The sequence below is a fragment of the Lagenorhynchus albirostris genome, chromosome 11 (genome assembly GCF_949774975.1).
Source record: "Lagenorhynchus albirostris chromosome 11, mLagAlb1.1, whole genome shotgun sequence".
Taxonomy (NCBI): Eukaryota; Metazoa; Chordata; class Mammalia; order Artiodactyla; family Delphinidae; genus Lagenorhynchus; species Lagenorhynchus albirostris.
The window spans coordinates 62,351,727-62,372,571 of NC_083105.1; the positions used below are offsets into that span (position 1 = coordinate 62,351,727).

Here is a 20,845-nt window from a genome sequence, read left to right on the forward strand (position 1 = left end):
GTTTCAGTTTCAGTGGCTTGCGGTTGGTCTGTTCATATTTTCTATTTCTTCCTGGTTCAGTCTTGGAAGGTTGTACTTTTCTAAGAATTTGTCCATTTCTTCCATGTTGTCCATTTTATTGGCATATAGTTGCTTCTAGCAGTCTCTTATGATCCTTTGTATTTCTGTGATGTCCATTGTAACTTCTCATTTTTTTTTTTTTTTTTTTTGCGGTACACGGGCCTCTCACTGCTGTGGCCTCTCCTGTTGCGGAGCACAGGCTCCAGACGCGCAGGCTCAGCGGCCATGGCTCATGGGCCCAGCTGCTCCGTGGCATGTGGGATCTTCCTGGACCGGGGCACGAACCCGTGTCCCCTGCATCGGCAGGTGGACTCTCAACCACTGCGCCACCAGGGAAGCCCTGTAACTTCTCCTTTTTCATTTCTAATTTTATTGATTTGAGTCTTCTCCCTTTTTTTCTTGATGATTCTGGCTAATGGTTTATCAACTTAGTTTATCTTCTCAAAGAATGAGCTTTTAGTTTTACTGATCTTTGCCGTTGTTTTCTACATTTCTTTTTCACTTATTTCTGCTCTCATCTTTTTGATTCCGTTCCTGCTATACTAACTGTGTGGGGTTTTTTTTGTTTTGTTTTGGGGGTGTTTTTTTTTTTGCTTTGTTTTTTGTTCTTTCTCTAATTGCTTTAGGTGTCAGGTTAGGTTGAGATTTTTCTTGTTTCTTGAGGTAGGATTGAATTGCTATAAACTTCCCTCTTAGAACTGCTTTTGCTGCATCCTGTAGGTTTTGGGTCGTGTGTTTTCGTTGTCATTTGTTTCTAGGTATTTTTCGATTTCCTCTTTGATTTCTTCAGTGATCTCTTGGTTACTTAGTAGCGTATTGCTTAGCCTCTATGTGTTTGTGTTTTTTCACTTTATTTTCCTGTAGTTGGTATCTAATCTCATAGTGTTGTGGTTGGAAACAATGCTTGATATTTCAATTTTCTTAAATTTACCAAGGCTTGATTTGTGACCCAAGATGTGATCTATCCTAGAGAATGTTCCGTGTGCACTTGAGAAGAAAATGTATTCTGCTACTTTTGGATATAATGTCCTGAAGATACCAGTTAAGTCCATCTGGTCTAGTGTGTCATTTAAGGCTGTGTTTCCTTATTAATTTTCTGTCTGGATGATCTGCCCATTGGTGTAAGTGGGCTGTTAAAGTCCCCCACTGTTATTGTGTTACTGTTGATTTCCCCTTTTATGGCTGTTAGCATTTCCCTTATGTATTGATGTGCTCCTATGTTGGGTGCATAAATATCTACAATTGTTATGTCTTAATCATTATGTAGTGTCCAAGGCATAATACATTTTAACTGGAGAAAAACACAGGTTTAACTAGTAACTTCAATATAATAACTGCTGAATGACTAAATGTATATGGTAAGATTTCCAAAGCTCTAAACATGCCCATTCTTTATGCTCTATTCCAGTGGTCCCCAACCTTTCTGGCCTCAGGGACTGGTTTCGTGGAAGACAATTTTTCCACAGACCCTGGGGGGGATGGTTTTGGGATGATTCAAGCACATTACATTTATTGTGCACTGTATTTCTATTATTAATACATTGTAATACATGAAATAATTATACAACTCACCATAATGCAGAATCAGTGGGATCCCTGAGCTTGTTTTCATTTGCCACTCACTGATACCGTTTTGATATGAGTCTGCAAGCAATTGATTATGGTCTGTGTGCAGTCAAACCTCTCTGCTAATGATAATCTGTATTTGCAGCCACTCCCCAGCGCTAGTATCTCCGCCTCAGCTCCACCTCAGATCATCAGGCATTAGATTCTCATAAGGAGCGTGCAAACTAGATCCCTCACATGTGCAGTTTACATTAGGGTTTGTGCTGTGAGAATCTAATGCCACACTAGATTCTGACAGGAGGCGGAGCTCAGGAGGTAATGTGAGCGATGGGGAGTGCCTGGAAATACGGATGAAGCTTCGCTGGCTGGCCTGCTCCTCACCTCCTGCTGTGTGGCCTGGTTCCCAACAGGCCATGGACCCATACTGGTCCATGGCCTGGGGGTTGGGGACCCCTGCTCTGTTCAATAAAATTAAAGGGTTATCATATTTTATATGCTCAAGATGTGTTCCTGGGCAATAATGTATTTCCGTCGATATAACAAATTAGTAAATTGATTATTTAAAATAGTAAATTGAACTAAGGAACTAATTTCTTTGGTCTGATGAATTTCTGAAGTCTAATAATTTCAGGTTTGTACCACAATCACCTTTAAAGTGTCATAAGCCCCACACTGAATTCAAATTAGAAAAACATCTAGGAAGATAATTTGGTATGCATTTATGGAATCCTCAGTGGCTTGCCCATGCCTGTTACATATAGCTAAACTAGTTAACATTATCTAGTGAGCAAGGCCCTATACCAGCAACGTGTAGGCTGTGGAGAATTTACATATATGTGTGGATGTCCAGTTGTTAAGGTACTAAGAGCTAGGCTACTGGAGCCAAACACAACACCTACCCAATATATTATCTTTTAAAACACTCTGGATATAATCCACTGACCCCATACCTCCTAATATTCTTTAGCCTAATGGGTGACTATTTTGAGACTCAGGCTTTACACAGGACAGGGATATAAGTAATCCCACTGGTGATCAGACTTTATCTATCTTTCTTTACATAAACTGCTGCCAAGTCAACAAAATCCCATTTTAAAAGATGCCGTTAATGAAAAATTTTACTAGGATTAATCACAAATTTATCTGTTAGGTTAAGATTTCTACACGACAGGCTCCTTAACCATGTCCTAAACACTTGTAGAACAAAATATTTAGCTATCTTCAGTTTGTTATAATTGGTTCTGACTGAATCAAAACATATAAACATATCCCCTTCTTAAAATAGGTAGTGTAGCCCAGATTTTTAAATTTATCCTCATTTTAAAACTAGAAATGCACTATAGTTAGTATAATTAACACAATGGCTATCAGGAAGCTTGTCATTCGTATATCAAGCAATATATTTTACATTCGGCAAACTTAATTTTTATCAAATGTCCTTTAATTTCATAGACAACAATATGATACATATTGTATAAGAAGCACACAATAGTTTTGCAGTACAATTTCAAAGTGTATACAAATTGGAATACAGAGGTTAAACACTGGTGTGCTGACAGCATTTTTGAACTCTGGATAAACTGCATACAAAACTTACAATTCAAATATTAGCCAACCTGGAAACTTTACTTCCTATAATATAAAAATGATACTTTGAGATGCAAAATATTTTTTACTAACAAACTATATAAACATTTAAAATAATCATTAAAAACTCAACTTTAGAATTTATAAAGATTAGCTATAAAAATATATTGGCAGTCACATTTCTTATAAATGTACCATTCACTACATTACAAAATAGTCTCTCACATAAAATTGCCTTAGTAACTGTACTATTTTAGAATCTGATAAACCTTACATTAAACCAATTATAAAATCCTCTTGGAAAACTTTGGTATGCATCTTCAGAAGGTTTTTAAAATACTCTAACATCTCAAGGGCCTGTAAACATTCCATTCTATTAAAGCACAACAGAATAAGTAATGTATATTTAACTAACTGCATACAGAATATAGAATCAAAAAACAATTTATTAAATATTTGTAGAAAATCACCATTCCCAGAGTAACCAAAAAACAAACGATTTAAAAGTATCAAACTTTTAAACAATTCTCTTTCCATTCTGATAAAAAAAATGTTACAAAAATCACCACACTCCATTCATGTACCTTAGATGCCTTTTAGGACAAGGCCTCAAAAATAGTTAACCCAGTCTCAAAAATCCTCTCAAGTTCAATAAACAAACTTTTAAACACCCATTTAAGACCTGATGATAGAGCAAGTATACATAATCAGAACACATAGTTTATATATTTAGTTGTATATTAGCTTTTTTCTATTTGTAATTTAGAATTTATTGGCAGAAGTTGCACACACACACAATTGAGAAAGGTAAATTTTAGGAAACGGTAAGAAATGCAAACCTATAGGGTAAATTGATTTATTTTTAAAAATCTGATTTATCAAATTTCATCTTATCTGCCATTTTTGGAATATGACAACTATTGTTATTTAGAAAATTTGAATTTGTGAAAGTTTATTTCTTGTTTCTTGAGTATGTTTAATTTTTACAGAGTTTCCAGTTGTGCCAGTAACCTCCTTGAGGTCTTTTTCCACTTTATCCTCTGTCACCAGATCTCTTGCATAAGATATTTATCTTTAAGTTGCAAAAGCCTAAATAAAAAGCTTCATTTTTGACCTTTTAATTCATAAAACTCCACTAAAAAAGAAAAGAAATTCCGTCTAATTTTTAGGCAAGTCCACAAAAATATTTTCTTTCTTAAGCATCAAACACTTTTATTAGAATAAAGATCCTTCAAAGTTTTCAACTCTTCTATTAGAGTTTTATTTTGATTTTCCAGGACTGCAACTCGATTTTCCAGACATTTCACATATTCTTTCTTCTTTCTGCGACATTCTCGAGCAGCTTCTCTAAATGTAAGCATTAAAAAAACCAATGTTAGAAAAAAGTTCACATTCCTTAAATGGTAAATGCACTTCAGTAATCTTCCCTGGTCATTTTCCTCATTAAAAAAAATTAAGGTATAATCTATATACAGTGAAACACAATGATCTTCAGTGCAGAATTCAATCAGTTTTGGCAAATGCATATACCTGTATAACCCACCCACTCATCAAGACATACATTTTTATTGCCCCAGAAAGTTCCCTCATGCCCGTTCATCTCCCCAAGCAACTACTGTTTTGATTTTTATCACCATAGATGAAATTTTTCCTATTCTAGAACTTCAGATACCAGAGTCATACAGAATATACTCTTGTGTCTCATCTCCTTTCACTCAGTGTATTTTTGAGGTTTATCTGTGTTACTGTGCAGTGGTTTGCTCCTTTATATTGTTGGGCATATTCCACTGTATGAACATCATTACAATTTGCTGATCCATTCTCTTGGGCTGTTTTCTAGTTTTAGCTGCTATGCATGTTCTTGTGCCAGTCTCTTTGTAAACATATGTCCCATTTCTCTTGGATAAATACCAAGAAATGAAATTTATGGGTCCTCTTATTAACTTTTGGCACATAGACTCTCTAATTTTTATTTATTGAGTTTTAATTACAAACAGTGATTTCATTCTCAGTTTTGTACATGTCCTGTTAGAATATTTCTATGGATTTACATTCAAGTTTTACATACATATAGAAGTAAAAAGTATTACTTTGAGTATTTTTTATACTACGGACTGTAGATATTATCTGCAACTTGCTTTTTTTACACATACTATTTTAATGATGTTTCTATTGATATACTGGTACACAGTTCTTTGCATGTGGACATTTCATTGTTAATTTTCACTTCCCTAACTACTAGTGTGATTGAGCATATTCTCAAAAATTTAACGGTCTTTCAGATCTGCTCTTACGTAATTTGCCTATTCATACCCTTTTCCATTCATACATTTTGCCCATTTTACAATTAGAAATTATTTGAAAGATGAACAACCTAAGAACTCTCAGTGCATTATACACAGTAACCCTTTATCTGTTTCTACATTATTTTCTAATCTACCACTTGATTTCTGATATTTTTATTTCTTAATGCAATAAATGCTCTTTTTTAAACTCTTTCTTGGCTTAAATTAAAATGTGATACACTATGTATTTCTCTCTAAATTTTATCTTAAAGATTTTATTGCTTAATTTTCACAGTTAAGTCTTTAATCCATCTGCAATTACTTCTGTATATGGTATAAAATAGGGGTCCAATTTAATTTTCCTCCAGATGTGGAGTTGTGTCAGTATCATTTCAAAAATATATTCAACATTTTTTCAGTTGGGTTGTACTTCTGATTAATCCAGAAGATCTTTATATTTTTTCAAACAAATCTGTTGTTTTTGGTTAGACATGTTGCAAATATCTTCTATAGGTTTGAAGCTTATATTTTCATTCACTTTGTCTTTTGATGAAAAGTTACTCATTTTAATGAGGAGTCATCAATTTTTCATGTTAATTATTGTGTGTTTATGTGTGTTGTTTTAAGGAATCTTCCTTATACTTGAAACCATGAGGTTATACATTTTCACCTAAAAGTTTTTAAAATTTCACCTTTCACATATATGTTTTTAATCCATTTAGTATGATTTTTGTGTATGGTGTGAGGAAGAAATCCAATATATTTTTTCACATATAAATAACTATCTTAGCACCATTTATTGGAGTCCCTCCTTCCCCCAATAATCTGCCCTACCAGGGTTTCATGTATTCACAGATCTGTTTCTGAGCTCCCTACTCTATTTCACTGGTGATTTTGTTTATCTCAATGCCAATATAACATGATTTGAATTACCACAGCTTTAAACAAAACTTGATATCTCCTCACCTTATTCTTGTCTGGAATATTTTGGCTGCTCTTGGCCCTTTACTCTTCTACAAATTTTAGTATCAACTTGTCAAGTTCTTCAAACAACCTGTTTGGGTTTTGATTGGAACTGCATTGAATCTATGGATCAATTGGGGGGAAAAATAGTCATCTTTATAATACTGAGTTTCCATATCTATGGACATAGTATATTTCTCCATTTATTTAGATCTTCCTTAATGTCTTTCAAAAACATTTTACAATGTTTTCTGTAAACGTCCTGGACAGCTTTTGTTAGATTTATTCTCACATATTTTATTTATTGATAATATAAATGATATCTTTTAAATAATTATTTACCAAACTCTTTATTGATGATGTGAAGAAATACAGTTGATTTTTTTTTTTTGCGGTATGCGGGCCTCTCACTGTTGTGGCCTCTCCTGCCGCGGAGCACAGGCTCCGGACGCGCAGGCTCAGCAGCCGTGGCTCACGGGCCCCAGCCGCTCCACAGCATGTGGGATCTTCCCAGACTGGGGCATGAACCCGCGTCCCCTGCATCGGCAGGCAGACTCTCAACCACTGCACCACCAGGGAAGCCCTACAGTTGATTTTTGAAAACTGATTTTGTATCTAGTAAACTCATTACTTACAATAATTTTTCTCTAAACTGATTTTATATCTAGTAAACTCATTACTTACAATAATTTTTCTCTAAATCCATTTGGTTTGTTTTTTTTTTAAATCAAGCAATCGTATAAAAGATAGTAATAGTTTCTATTTTTTTCATTTAAATCCTTGTAATTTCCCCTCCCTTTTCCTGTTTTACTAAACTGGCAAGGGCTTCTGGTACAAATGTTGATTTTCAATTTCAAATAGTTTGCAGACAGATCTTCCTGGATATTCTAAGCAGATGAATATATCTTTGCTAATAATAATAGTTTTATTTTTCCTCTCCAATTTTTATCATTTTTATAGTCTCTTGAGCTTTGATGATTTACAATGACATCCTTTTTTTTAAATACAAAAGACATACTTCTTTCCCTCTCTCCACTCGATTACTAAGACTTCACAAAACTCATTCTGTCGTCTGCTCTTTCTGCTGACTCTTGCTCCTGAAAGGCAGTGTGGGATTCCCTAAGACTTTGGACTCTAAAACTTGGACCCATGAATTTAAACCCTACCTCTATCAGTTACTAAGCAGTGTAACCTTGGTCAAGTAACTTAACTTCTCTAGGCCTCAGTTTCCTCATCTCAAAAAAATGGAAATAATTTTTTGTGACAGTTGCCTAAGGGGTTGGCACATATAATGGAAGCCTAATTCCTTGGGTAGTCTGATTTTTCAACTTATATTTGTTAGAACTCAATGTATGGGAATTCATTAGAGCCAGTGTTGAAGTTGCTTTCTCCAACTGGGGGCACTAATTTTTAAAATTACAATTCTCAGCTTATGGATGTAGTACTTCTTGGGTCTTGACCTCATGAAAAATAATCTGTGATCCAGTTCTCCAGCCTGCAGAGGCCCCAGGCTCTGTCCCGAGTCCCCTCTGCATACCAAAGCTATACCAATCACAAAGATCTGAATTTATCCCTAGGATATACAGGGGCTGCTTAAGTGCTTATTTAACATCATGGTCCTGGGCTTCTGGTTCGCACACCTAACCTCAATAGATTTCTCTTACTTTCTGCATGCTCATCCAGTCATTTAAAAGGATGGTTTTTATCTTTCATCAAGCTTTTATTATGTAGCTGACGTTACATTGTCAGAAAGAGAAGTCACACTCTAGTAATTTTTAACAAGTCTTTTGGGTTTCCTAGGTACACAGTCATATCATCAGCAACAAGATACAATTCTTTTCTAATAATTTACATAACTTACTTCATTTACTTGTATTTGTTGGAACCTCCAAAACAACAGATGGTCCCTGCCTTGTTACCAAGTCATTTACAGTGATGCTTCCTCTTGTTTTTAGTAAAGAAACATTTTATCTTGAAGTAATTAAATGTATCCATCTGGTCCTTTTATGGTAATTTTTATTGCTCTAGAAAATTATCCTTTATTCTAATTTTCTAACTTACTGGAGAGGACCTGAAAATAGAACCTTATTATAATTTTAAAAATTTGTTGTATCTGTGGCTATTTACCCTTTTTTGTTTCTAATATAGTTTACTGGTGTCTTTTCTTTTCCCTTGAACGCACTGCAGAAGGCTACCCATCATATTCTTTTTCTCAAAGAACTAGTGATTTTTAATGCCTGATGTATATGTAGTGCATATAGCAATGTTTAAAATACATTTAAAACAAACAAATGTTTCTGGGGGTTAAATGACTACTATATTTCATGATCAAAATTCATTTTTAAGAGCAATTCTGTATCCAGAAGTATATTAGGTATTATGCAGAATCCTACTAATTCTTGCCTATTCTTACTCTGCTCAACAGCAAGCAGCAAATTATTATTTTCACTTAACTTTGTCATCTGAATAAGAACAAAATATATTGTTTGAAAAGTTTTGCTTAACAGTGCTATTCAAAGGACACAATAAAAATAGAAGAACTCTAGGTTATATATTAAATAAAGAAACTATGCAAAGGGACTCACTGATCCACTGGAAATGTACTAGACATAATCTAAAACTCTTAAAATAATGTTGATATAATCCCCTCTCCTTGTTTCTAATATACAATCTCAGTTAATATCTGGTTATATTTTGAGGTTTATAAAAACATTACCCATTCTGATAGTATAATTTTACTACCTACCTATTTTTCATCAACCTTATTTCTCTTTTCAGTTGGGGGTCATCTGTCTTAGTTGTCTGAGATGTAAGGGTTACGGGAGATGTCATCACCACGGTTTGTGGTAGCGAAGTAGCTGAAGGTGTGGTACGGATCTGATATGTCTGCATATCTCCTGATGCAGCTGTGTGGTCAAAAGAATTAGTTAATTTGTAAGTGTCTTTGAAAGTACTTTGTGATGCTTTCCATAGATACTTAAGCAAACTTACTTTGTACAACCACCTGGTTGCTGGGCACAAGTATTTGCTGTCCATCAGAGGTCTGTGCATACTGGAGAATTGTTGTACCTTGTTGAGTACTGCCTGAATTTGTCATGGTTAATGTCTGAAGCCCCTGTACTCCATCTGTGCCTGGACTGGCCAGCTGTAAGGCTCCATTTGGGGCAATGGCAACTTAAACCAAAGAGAGAACATAGCTAATATAAGGCTGTACAACACACTAATGACAAAGGATTGGCAAAAAAAAAAAATTTGCTATTTATTAAAACAGGTTTAAATGCAATTCCACTTGATAACTGTTGACTACTTTGGGTGAGCTATATGTAAAACAAGTAAAACGGCATTTCTTCAGAAAATATTGTATTTCAGATGCACTAATCTTAAATTTAGTCTCAAACTGTAAAATAACTGACTGGTCAAAACCCATTTGGGGCTCTATAGAGCATTCCATGCTGTTAATGTTGTCACAGCAATTTTGGGCCATTAGAAGAGGGTACCACCGATGACAAACTTTTAAAGGAAAAATAAGTAGTAGGAAATATTAACATAGTTTGTAATTTTTATTTAAAAGCATTAAAAAGATTGTATTTTAAAGTATTTTTGAATAGATAAGTGTGCCTATGGAAGAAAATTCAAAAAGGATAAAAGGTTACATAATGAAAAAGTAAATCCTCATACTCTTTCTTAGCTCCACTCTCTAGTGGTGACCACTGTTTCTGATTACCCTTATCCTTTCCCTACTACCACACAACAAATATTCCCATATACTTTAATTTATAAAATGACTTTAGAAGTAAAGACATTAAAATTTTTTAGGGGCTTCCCTGGTGGCGCAGTGGTTGAGAGTCTGCCTGCCAATGCAGGGGACACGGGTTTGTGCCCCGGTCTGGGAAGATCCCACATGCCGCGGTGCGGCTGGGCCCGTGAGCCATGGCAGCTGAGCCTGTGCATCCGGAGCCTGTGCTCCGCAACGGGAGAGGCCACAGCAGTGTGAGGCCCGTGTACCGCAAAAAAAAAAAACATTTTTTAGATTCAGAGATTCGCTTTAAACTTATACTAGGAATTACTTTCAATCTCCTTCCCTGCAACACACATTACATACATATATAAATATATATATAAAAAGTCCCATTATCCCTATTTATTCCACTGTCCACTCCCCACTCCCCTCCTGAGGTAAACATTATTTTGGTGCACAACCTTCCTAATCTTTCCCTATGCTCACACAGATTGATATATAAATATCGAAATAGGTTTATTTACACACATTATAGATACACATCTTTTGATGTTAAATATATATGTTAATACAGGATATTTTCATTTTTGCGACATATCTTCCTGTACTTGCTTAACAAATGTATATTTACCTGGTTGAATTTACTTCTTTGAAGAACTCAACTGTACTGTTCAATACAGTAGCCATGAGCCATGCGTGGCTATTTAAATTAACTAAAATTAAAATAGAAAATTCAGTTCCTCAGTCTCACCAGCCACATGTCACGTGCTCAGTATTCAGATAGTTTAGCAGCTACTGTACTAGACAATGCAAATACAGAACGTTTGCATCATCAAGTTCTACTGGATCATGCTGCCCTAAATATGACTTGTACTGTACTTACTTCAGTTGTAACATATGAAATATTAGCCCAAGTTTCTTTGTAGTTTTCATAATTCTAATTTTTAATGGGTTTAGAATAATAAACCATTTAATATATCATAACTTTTAACTTGCTAATATGCTGCCTTAAAAAAAATTTTTTGGAAATAGCAATACATGTATATGATTAAAAAAAAAAATTCAGTTTTGTTTAAAATGAAAAGTGAACCTCCCAATTGCCTCTGATCTCTGCTCCTAAGTTTCCTTCCTTGCAACTGCTATTCCCAGTTTCTTATGTGTCCTCACAGAAATATTCTACATATATTCTTAAAATCATATATTCATAACACATTTTAATGAAAGCCTACATGCGCCAGGCCCTGTATGCCAAGGTCATAGTTGTGAACTTACATTCCTTGAGAACAGATCATAAATAAGCTAATCTATAATTATATACATTCTGTAATTAAGCTACTATATTTTATGGCATTTATACGTAATTATAAAAAGTGAGGATGTAAGGCATGTGAGGATCTGGTGAAGAACGCGCAGGTAGTAGGGATGACACCTCCAAAGATCCTGAGGTAGAAACAAGCTTCATGTGTTAAGGAACAGCAAGAAAGTCTGTGTGGCCAGAATGGCATCAAGTGGTAGGAGATGAGATCAGAGTGGCAGGCAAAGCCAGATCCTGAATGTAATGCTTTGTGGGACCTATTCTAAAGTCACTGGAAGATTCTGAGCAAGAATGGTGTGATCTAATTGACATTTTAAATAAACTGCTTTGGCTGAGATATGGAAAAGTATTAGAGCAAGAATGGAAGCAAGATGACCAATCGGATACTGCAGTAATTCAGATGAGAGTGTAGACTGAGGTGGTGGAGAGGATGACTGGAGATGGTGACAGGTGGTCAGATGGGACGCCAATAAAACTTGAAGAACAGAGGTTAGGAGAGGAGGGAGAGATTATCTACAGACGGACACAGCACAAGTGAATTTCTTGGGGTGATGGAGTGTCTTGATTGTGGTGGTGCTTAAGACAGCTCCATGTATTTGTCAAAACTCACAGACTTATACCCTAAAGTAAGTATATCATTTACAAGCCGTGTATCACTTACAAGCTGTATGACTTCAGGGATATTATCTGACTCTCTAAGCCTCGGTTCCCTCATAAATTGATAACTGCCCACCTCACAACAAAGTTGTAAGGAATAAATGAGATAATACTGAAAAAGAACTTTGCATTATTTCTGGCTCAAAATGTTATCCTTTAATAATCATCACTATAAAGTATGACAGTTTACACACCACTTCTTCAAACAGAAAGGTTAGTTTTTGTGTGTCTATCGGGTGGGAAATTTATTCCTATACGTACTGTACTGTCCGGTGCTAGTCTGATAGATGGGAGTTGGAACAGACATAGAAGTGACAGCAGAAACTCCAGGATTTTCTCCGTCTCCTTTTCTGCCCCGTGTATCTTCAGAAGATAGGTCTTTCAAAATTTTTCTGTGAAAAATAGAACTCTATTATTACTGTTGGTGATGAGGACAGCTTTACAAAGAAATTACTAAACCTTTTAAATCTCAGTAATCTGGTAGACACCTAAACTCTTATGTCAAGGAATCCTTTGTTTAGCACATACTGTATTTTAGCACAAACTAGACTTTGTTTATTAGCAGGCTGGTTATATTTTAGTTTATGACGACATGAAAAGAGACACTGAGCAAATACCCATACAGAGTGCCTTTCAATATACAAGGCCCTTGTAGAGGTATAAAATGTCTCCTTCCCCTACAGGAGAGATGGCTCCATTGTGAGGTATTTCATTAATTAACAAAGTACTATTCATTTTCTAAATAGTGTCAGTGACCTTTATTAAAAAGATTAAATTTTGGACTTCCCTGGCGGGTCCAGTAGTTCCAGTAGAACAATCCGCGCTTCCACTACAGAGGGCACAGTTCGATCCCTGGTTGGGGAACTAAGATCCTGCATGCCACGTGGTGTGGCCAAAAAATTAAAATGAAAATAAAAAAAAATACTACTATAAAGACTGGTGGTTGTCAAGGGGGAGTGAGGTGGGAGAGGGATGGATTGGGAGTTTGGGGTTAGCAGATGCAAACTGGTATATATGGAATGGATAAACAACAAGGTCCTACTGTATAGCACAGGAAACTATATTCAATATCCTGTGATAGACCATAATGGAAAAGAATATGAAAAAGAAGGTATATATGTATGTATAACTGGGGGGAAAACCCCATTTTCCTAACTTTGATGGAAAGTACAAAAAAAAACTACTATAAAAATGCAGTTATCAGTGATAAATAAAATTGCTTATTTTAACGAGAAGTACATTTGATTCCACAGGCATCCCTCAGACTTGGTTAAAAAAAAAAAGGGACTCATGGCAAGAATAAGGGGATGGAAAAAGATGCCTTGCTGAAAAGAAAGGTCTTCCAAAACACAGCTGGGGATGGAGGGAGCATAATTTTGTTTCTGGGGAAAAAAAGAAAAGGAAAAAAATGTTTACTCAAGAATTCTGTGTTTATTGTAGAAAAATCAGAAAACCTAAACTACTTGTGTGGAAACAATAATAAAAAAGAATCACAAAGGAAAAAAAAAACCCCTCAGCATTAAAAGGGATCTTTCATGTTATCTATGCTAACCCTCCAGCCAGTGGAGGAATTCTCTAGCATTGCTAACAGCCTCTACTTCCAGGAATAATTCATCTACAACTTCCAAAAAGCAAACTATTCAATTTTTTGGATGGTTAGAGCTCATCCTTATTTAGACTCAAAGCTAATTCCACCCAATGAAGCTAGAGAAAGTTAAGCTTTACCCTACTTGGTTTGGCCAAAAAGTTCATTCGGGTTTTTCCATAACATCTCACAGGAAAACCCGAATGAACTTTTTGGCCGACCCAATATATCCATGTCCTTCTTTGCAATATTTGACAACTGCTACAGGTCTTCTTTATTGGAGGCCAAATAATTTTAGATCCTTCAGCTGTTCTCTTACCACACATTGAAGATCCTTCTCCAGCTTGGTCTCTTTACTCTGGACAGTCTTCCCACAAAGACCTGCAAGTGTAGACTGTACTAACAGAAGTCCCACACAGAGAGCAAGAGAGGTGGCAGTCCTATAGGACTCTGTGTTAGCCATCTGTAGAATTGTCACAGTGGTTCCTAAACCTGCTTATGTACCAGAATCAGCTGGAGAGGTTCACTGAATTCAGATTCCCAACTGGTAACCCTAATGATCGAGTGGACAGAGCTCCAGAATCCATTTAACAAGCTGCCTGCATGGTCTTAAGCAGCCAGCCTCGCATGAGACTGGGGAACGCTGTGGCCATTTCTTTTTCAATTTTAAGTTACGAAACATTTTGAGCATAAAGAGAAGTACAGAAAATAAAACACCAATGTACCATGTACCAAGAACCATTAGATGGTATTTTGCCATGTTTGCTTTAGATATCTCATTTTTAATAGGAATTAACTTACAGATACACCAAAATGTCACTACCAATTCCTTTCCCTGCTCTTCTCCCCCCTTAAAGAGTACCATTATCTAAATTGTTGTTTACCATTCCCATATATATTACTTTATTTTTACTATATTTTGAGATATTATTTGCCACTGTTTTGCATTCTTCCTCATCCTCCTGCCTCATTCTTGGAGAACCTTAGTCTTTTGGACTTCTCTTTATCTGTATTCTTTCTAATGAGCTCATCTGTCCCATAGGCTTGAATACCTTGTGTATACTGATGACCCCTCAAATGATATTTCCTCAACTTCTCTCCTTAACTCGAAACTCCTATATCCAATTGTGTATTGAATACTTCCACTCAATAGCACCTCAAACTTAATACATCCAAATCTAATGTCAGATATCCTTCCACCGCTTGCAGTCTTACCCACGTCAGTAAATATCGACTGTTTTTCAAAAATTTTGGAGTCATTCTCTCTTTCTCACAACCTTTATCCAATTCATAAACAAATCCCATTGTCTCTATCTTGAAAATATATCCAGAATCTTACCCACCCTCATCACCTCCACTGCTACACCCCAGTCCATGCCACCGCCCTCTTGACTGAATAGTAGTAGCCTCTAACAGGTCCTCCTTTAGTCTACCCTTCTCTTGCTACATTCCATTCTCCACACCAATCATCAACAACCAGTCATCTTTTTAAAAAGTCAGATCAAGTCACTCATCTGCAGTGGCTCCCTATCAGAATAAATGACACAGTCTACAAGGCCATAACTTGTCCCTGTGACCTCCCCAACCTCATCTCTGACCACTCTCCCCTTTATAGTCACCATTCCCCCCATCTTGCTACCGGATTATCAATTTTACTAATTCTTTTTCCCCCAAAGAACCACCTTTCAGTTATATTATCTCTATTAGTTTTCTCTTTTCAAGTTCATTGACTTCTGCTCTATTTTTCTCCCCTGGCCGTGCCATGCATCTTGCAGGATCTTAGTTCCCCCACCAGGGATCAAACCCGGGCCCCTGGCAATGGAAGTGCAGAGTCCTAACCACTGGACCACCAGGGAATTCCCTGATTTCTGCGCTTAATCTCTGTAATTTCATTTCTCCTGCTTGCTTTGACCTTATTTTGTTTTTCCCCTAGTTTCTTAAAGTGGAAACTTGTTGATTTGAGACTTTCCTTCTTTTATAAGTTTTTATTTAATAAGGTAAATTTTCCTCTAATTATTTCCCACTGGTTACAGCTCCAGATTTCGATATTTTCATTTTTCATTAAGTTCACAGTGCTTTCTAATTTCCCTTAAGATTTTCTGTTTGGTCCATGGATTATTTCTAAGTGTGTTAATTTCTGTATGTTTGGAGATTTTCCTCTTATCTTTCTTTTACTGGCTTCTAGTCTAATTCAAATATAAAAGAACTTTGCACAATTTCAATTCTTCTAAATTTGTTAAGGTTTGTTATGATCCAGGATGTGGTGTTTCTTGGTGAATGTTCTTTGTGCACGTGGGTAAAGTGTTCTAAAAATGTCAATTAGATACGACTGATTGATTGCATTGTTCAGTTGTTCTATAATCTTGCTGAATTTCTGGCTACAAGTTCTGTCGGATACTGAGGTAGGTGTACTCAAATTTTCAGCTATAACTGTGGATTTATTTTGCTTTCCAGTTCTGTAAGTTTTTGATACATGTATTATGAAGCTCTGTTGTTAGATGCGTACCTATTTAGGATTGTTATGTCTTCTTGGTGAACTGACTCCCTCTTTATCTCTGATAATCTTCTTTGCTCTTAAGTCTTATTTTGTTTGCTTTCTTTTCCTTTTCTTTTCTTTTCTTTTTTTCAGTACACGCGCTTCTCACTGTTGTGGCCTCTCCCGTTGTGGAGCACAGGCTCCAGACGCGCAGGCCCAGCGGCCATGGCTCACCGGCCTAGCCGCTCCGCGGCATGTGGGATCTTCCCGGACCGGGGCACGAACCTGTGTCTCCTGCATCTGCAGGCGGACTCTCAACCACTGCGCCACCAGGGAAGCCCTTAAGTCTTATTTTCTATGATATTAATATAGCCAATTTTCTTTTGATTATGTTTTTATTTCTCTTGCTTATATATATAGCAATAGTAGTAATGGCTTATAAGGTATGTATGTTCAGTATTTTGAAGAACTGCCAGACTGTTTCCACAGCCACTGCCCCCCTTACCAACACCTGTTATGGGTTTTTTGTTTGTTTTTTAGGCATCCTACTAGGTTTGAAGTCATATCTCATTATTTTGATTTGCATTAACCTAATGACAAATGATGTTGATCAGTTTTTCACATACTTATTGACCATTTGTATATCTTCTTTGGAGAAATGTTTATTCAAATCTTTTCTTCATTGTTTAACTGGGTTATTTGTCTTAACAATATTTAGTCTTCCAACTGATGAACATGTGATGTCTTTTTGTTTAGATTTTTAAAAAATGTCTCTCAACAAGGTTTTGTAGTTTTCAATACACAAGTATTATACTTCTGTTTTATATAATTTGAATTTATAAATTTAATTGCAAGTATTAAAGTATTTTATACATTTTATGTTATTTTAAGTAGGACTGTTTTCTTAATTTTATTTTTGGATTGTTTATTGCTAGTGTATAGAAAACCAATTGATTTTGTATCCCACAACCCTGCTGAACTTATTTATTAGTTCTATTTTAGTGGATCCTTTGGGATTTTCTATATATGAGATCATTGTTATCTGCAAACTTTTATTTCTTCTTTTCCAATATGCCTTTCATTTCATTTTCTTACCTGATTGCCTGAGTAAAACGTTAAGTAAAAATAGTGAGAGCAGACATCCACAGCCTTGTCTTGTGCCTGACCTTAGGGGGGAAAACATTCAGTCTTCCACCATTAAATATGATGTTAGCTCTGGGCTTTTGTAGATGCACTTTATCAGGCTGAGGAAACTCCCATCAATTTGTTTGATGAGAATTTTTATCATTAAAGGGTACTGGATTTCATCAAATGCTTTTTTGTGTCTCTGTTCAGATGACTATAAGTTTTTTGTTTTTATTCTATAAATACGATGTATTACATTAATTGATTTTCAGATGTTAAACCAATTTTGCACTCTGGGATAAATCTTACTAAATTATGGTGTATAATACCATCTATATGTTGTTGTACTTGGTTTACTAATATTTTCTTGAGGATTTTTGTGTCTATTTATAATCTGTCTTTTAGTGAGTTTAAGTCATGCTGTCTTAATATAACTACTGATATTGGTTGATCTACCATTTTATTATTTGCTATCTTTTAAAAAAATTCTGCATTCTTTTGGGTTAAGATTTTTCAAAACTCTAATATATTTATTGTGTATTTGACTAAATCTCTTTGTAGTTTCTTTAGTAGTTGTTCTAGGTGTTACAGTATAGATGCCTAGTCTACTTATAGTCACTATTTTATCCCTTCAAGTGAACCTTAGAAACTTTACCACCATATTAAATCTCTTTATCCTCCCCCATTTATGTTGTAGTTGTCTTACATATTAAAACTGCCTACACTGGAAACCCCATCAGACAGTGTCATTTTTTTCAACCATCAAACATATTTTAAAGAATTTAATAGGAGAGTAGTCCATTATATTTGCCCAGATCTTGCTGTTGCCTTTATTCATTCCTAACCTTCCAAGTTTCTTTTGGTCTTAACTTTCTTAGCAGTTATTTTAGAGCAAGTCTGCTGTCAATGATTTCTCTTAGTTTTCCTTTATCTGAGAATACATAGTTCACCTCCATTTCTGAGGTTATTTTCACTAGATAGAGAATTCTGGATTAACAGTTTTCTTTAGCACTTTAAAAATGCTATTTCATTTCTTCTAGCTTGCACAGTTTTTGATGAGAAATCTATAATCATTCACATCATGCCCTTATAAGTAGTGTCATTTTTCTCTGGCTGCTCACAATATTTATGCATTTTTCAGCAGTTTGATTATGATATATGTCTGGGCAGGGATTTCTTTGCATTTTATCTATTTTAAGATTTGCTAAGCTTTTTCAATTTGTAGGTTTCACCGAATTTGGGAACATTTCAGCTATTATTTCTGCAAGTATTTTTTCTGCAACATTTTTCTGTTCTGTAACTCAAATGACACAGTTTAGATCTTTGGATATTGTCTCACGAGTCCCTGAGAACTAGTTAATTTTTCCAATCTCTATTCTTCAGATTGGATAATCTCCAATGAACTATCTTTGAAGTTGACTAACTCTTTATCTCTGTTCTCCTATTGAATCCGTCCAGTGAGGTTTTGTTTCTGTTAGTGTATTCAGCTCTTAAATTTCTATTTTGTTCTCTTTATATCTTCTGTATTTTGCTAAGAGTTCCTATCTTTCCATTCATTTCAAGAGAATTCACCCTTACTTGTTAGTTAGAACATTTCAGTAATAGCTCTTTTAAAGTTTTTGTCATATAATTCCAACATGTGGGTCATGTAGGAGATGGCATTTGCTTATAATCTTTTCCCTTACAAGTTAAGATTCTTCCAAGTTCTTTGTATGCCATGTAATGGTAGACATTTTCAATATTATATTAGACTCCTGTTTAAATCCTATGGAGAATTCTTGATATTCTTGTTTTAGCAGGCTTTCAGCCTGGTTGTGTCCAAGCTGCAAGTTCTGACCAGCCTTCTGTGGGTCGTGGTTCCATCAATTTAGTTTTCAAAGACTATGCAGTGCTATTCAGATTTGGTCCATGTGTGTACCATGTTTGGAACTTGAGCTATGATCTGTCCTATGTATAGTTCAGTTCTCAAAGTCTGTATATGCTAGGAAAGTCCATTTTTATTCCTATTTGCTAAAAATTTGAGTGGGTGCTGAATTTTATCAAATACTTTTCTGCATTTATTGAGTTCATTGTATATTGTTTCTGCTGATTCTCACTTATAATGGTTTATTTCTTTGTATGCTTGATGATTTGTGACTGTAAATTCATATTTGGTTGATCCTATCTTTGGTAATTCGGAAAGCTTAACTTGGGGAAACTTTGTTTCAGGTGCTCTAGCCTGCTGTAGGGATCTCAGCTTAACACAAAAATCTCAGGTTCGTAGTCCCTTCCTGCAGTAGACCTAAAGTAATGGGTGTACCTTGGTCTTCATGCTTGCTTCTGCTTCCCATTCTAGTTTCAGCTCATGTATTTGTATGTATATGGTTTTATGTTTATTAGAGTAGGCTGATAAGACATTTCTGTTATTTCCTATAAATGCACAATTCATTAACAAGTATTTATCTAGGAGCTAAATAACTGTTTTGTGCCAAAAGAGCCCCACTATTTGGAAATTAAACTTTTTATCTGTATTCTTTTGCCAGTTACCTCTAACAGTCTAAGGTAAGTCTAAAGGTAGTCGATGTAAGACTCTAGTAGACCATTCCTGTCTTATATATTTCTGCCTGATATATTTCTTTCCATTTGTTTTTAAACTACCCAAATTAATCAATCATTATTAGTATTATTCTAAAAAGTCAATGGTAACTTAAATGAATGTCTTGGTTCACCATTCTTTCTTATATTCACGTTCCTTTTGTTTGGTTTCATTTTCTTCTTCCTGACATGTACCCTTTAGTAATTTCTTAAATCAGTTTGAAATGATTTTAACTTCACCATTATTTATGAGTGATTGTTCAGGTGGGTATATAATTCCAAGGCCAACTGTTACTTTCTCTTGGCATTTAAAGATTTTAGTCCATTGTCTTCTAATATTACCATTCAAAAATCTGTTGTCAGCCTAATGGTCACTCCTTTCTAGGTAATTTGTCTTTTCTCTGTGGAAGCTTTTAAGATCTTATTTTTATCTTTGGTGCCCTCCAATTTTGCTTCATAAGATATATCTAGATGTAGGTTTAGATTAACTTACATGGTTGGAACCTTGCTTTCTAAGGCTGAGAAATTCATAATGGATTACTTTTTTTTTTGGCCACACCGCGTGGTATGTGGGATCTTAGTTCCCTGACCAGGGATCGAACCCATGCTCCCTGCAGTGGAAGCACGGAGTTTTAACCACTGGACAGCCAGGTAAGTCCCTGGGTTATTTTTTTATAGTTTCAAATTGAACTCATTTTAGTAGGCTTATTTTTCACCCCCCCAAAAATTCACAGACAAAATTTTTTGTGTATTCAGTAGAGTCCCAATTCCTTAACATGGTAACAAGGTTCTAAGTAATGTGGCTCCTGTTTACCTTTTCTTGCTAAACCACCCCTTCTTCCTTGTACCTTAAAATTGCCAATTCCCAGAACAGGCCAACCTCTTTGATATCATACAATCTACCTTTCATTAC

The 20,845-nt window shown here is 35.5% G+C and overlaps 1 protein-coding gene across 6 annotated transcripts in view; it reads right to left on the reverse strand.

Annotated features, from left to right (window-relative positions):
• Window positions 1-3,045: 3,045 nt before the first annotated feature.
• ATF1 (activating transcription factor 1) overlaps window positions 3,046-20,845 on the reverse strand; it is a 54,289-nt gene continuing 36,489 nt past the window's right edge. For 4 of the 6 annotated variants that reach the window (XM_060166237.1, XM_060166235.1, XM_060166236.1 and 1 more), the window contains 4 exons: window positions 12,434-12,564; window positions 9,453-9,635; window positions 9,208-9,367; window positions 3,046-4,560 (listed from right to left, as the gene is read on the reverse strand). In XM_060166237.1, the coding sequence (XP_060022220.1) occupies window positions 4,416-4,560; window positions 9,208-9,367; window positions 9,453-9,635; window positions 12,434-12,564 (619 nt within the window). In that variant the 3' untranslated portion in view covers window positions 3,046-4,415. Of the gene's footprint in view, window positions 4,561-6,464; window positions 6,585-9,207; window positions 9,368-9,452; window positions 9,636-12,433; window positions 12,565-20,845 lie in introns of all 6 variants that reach the window. The other 2 variants (XR_009543502.1, XM_060166240.1) reach the window with 2 other exon arrangements.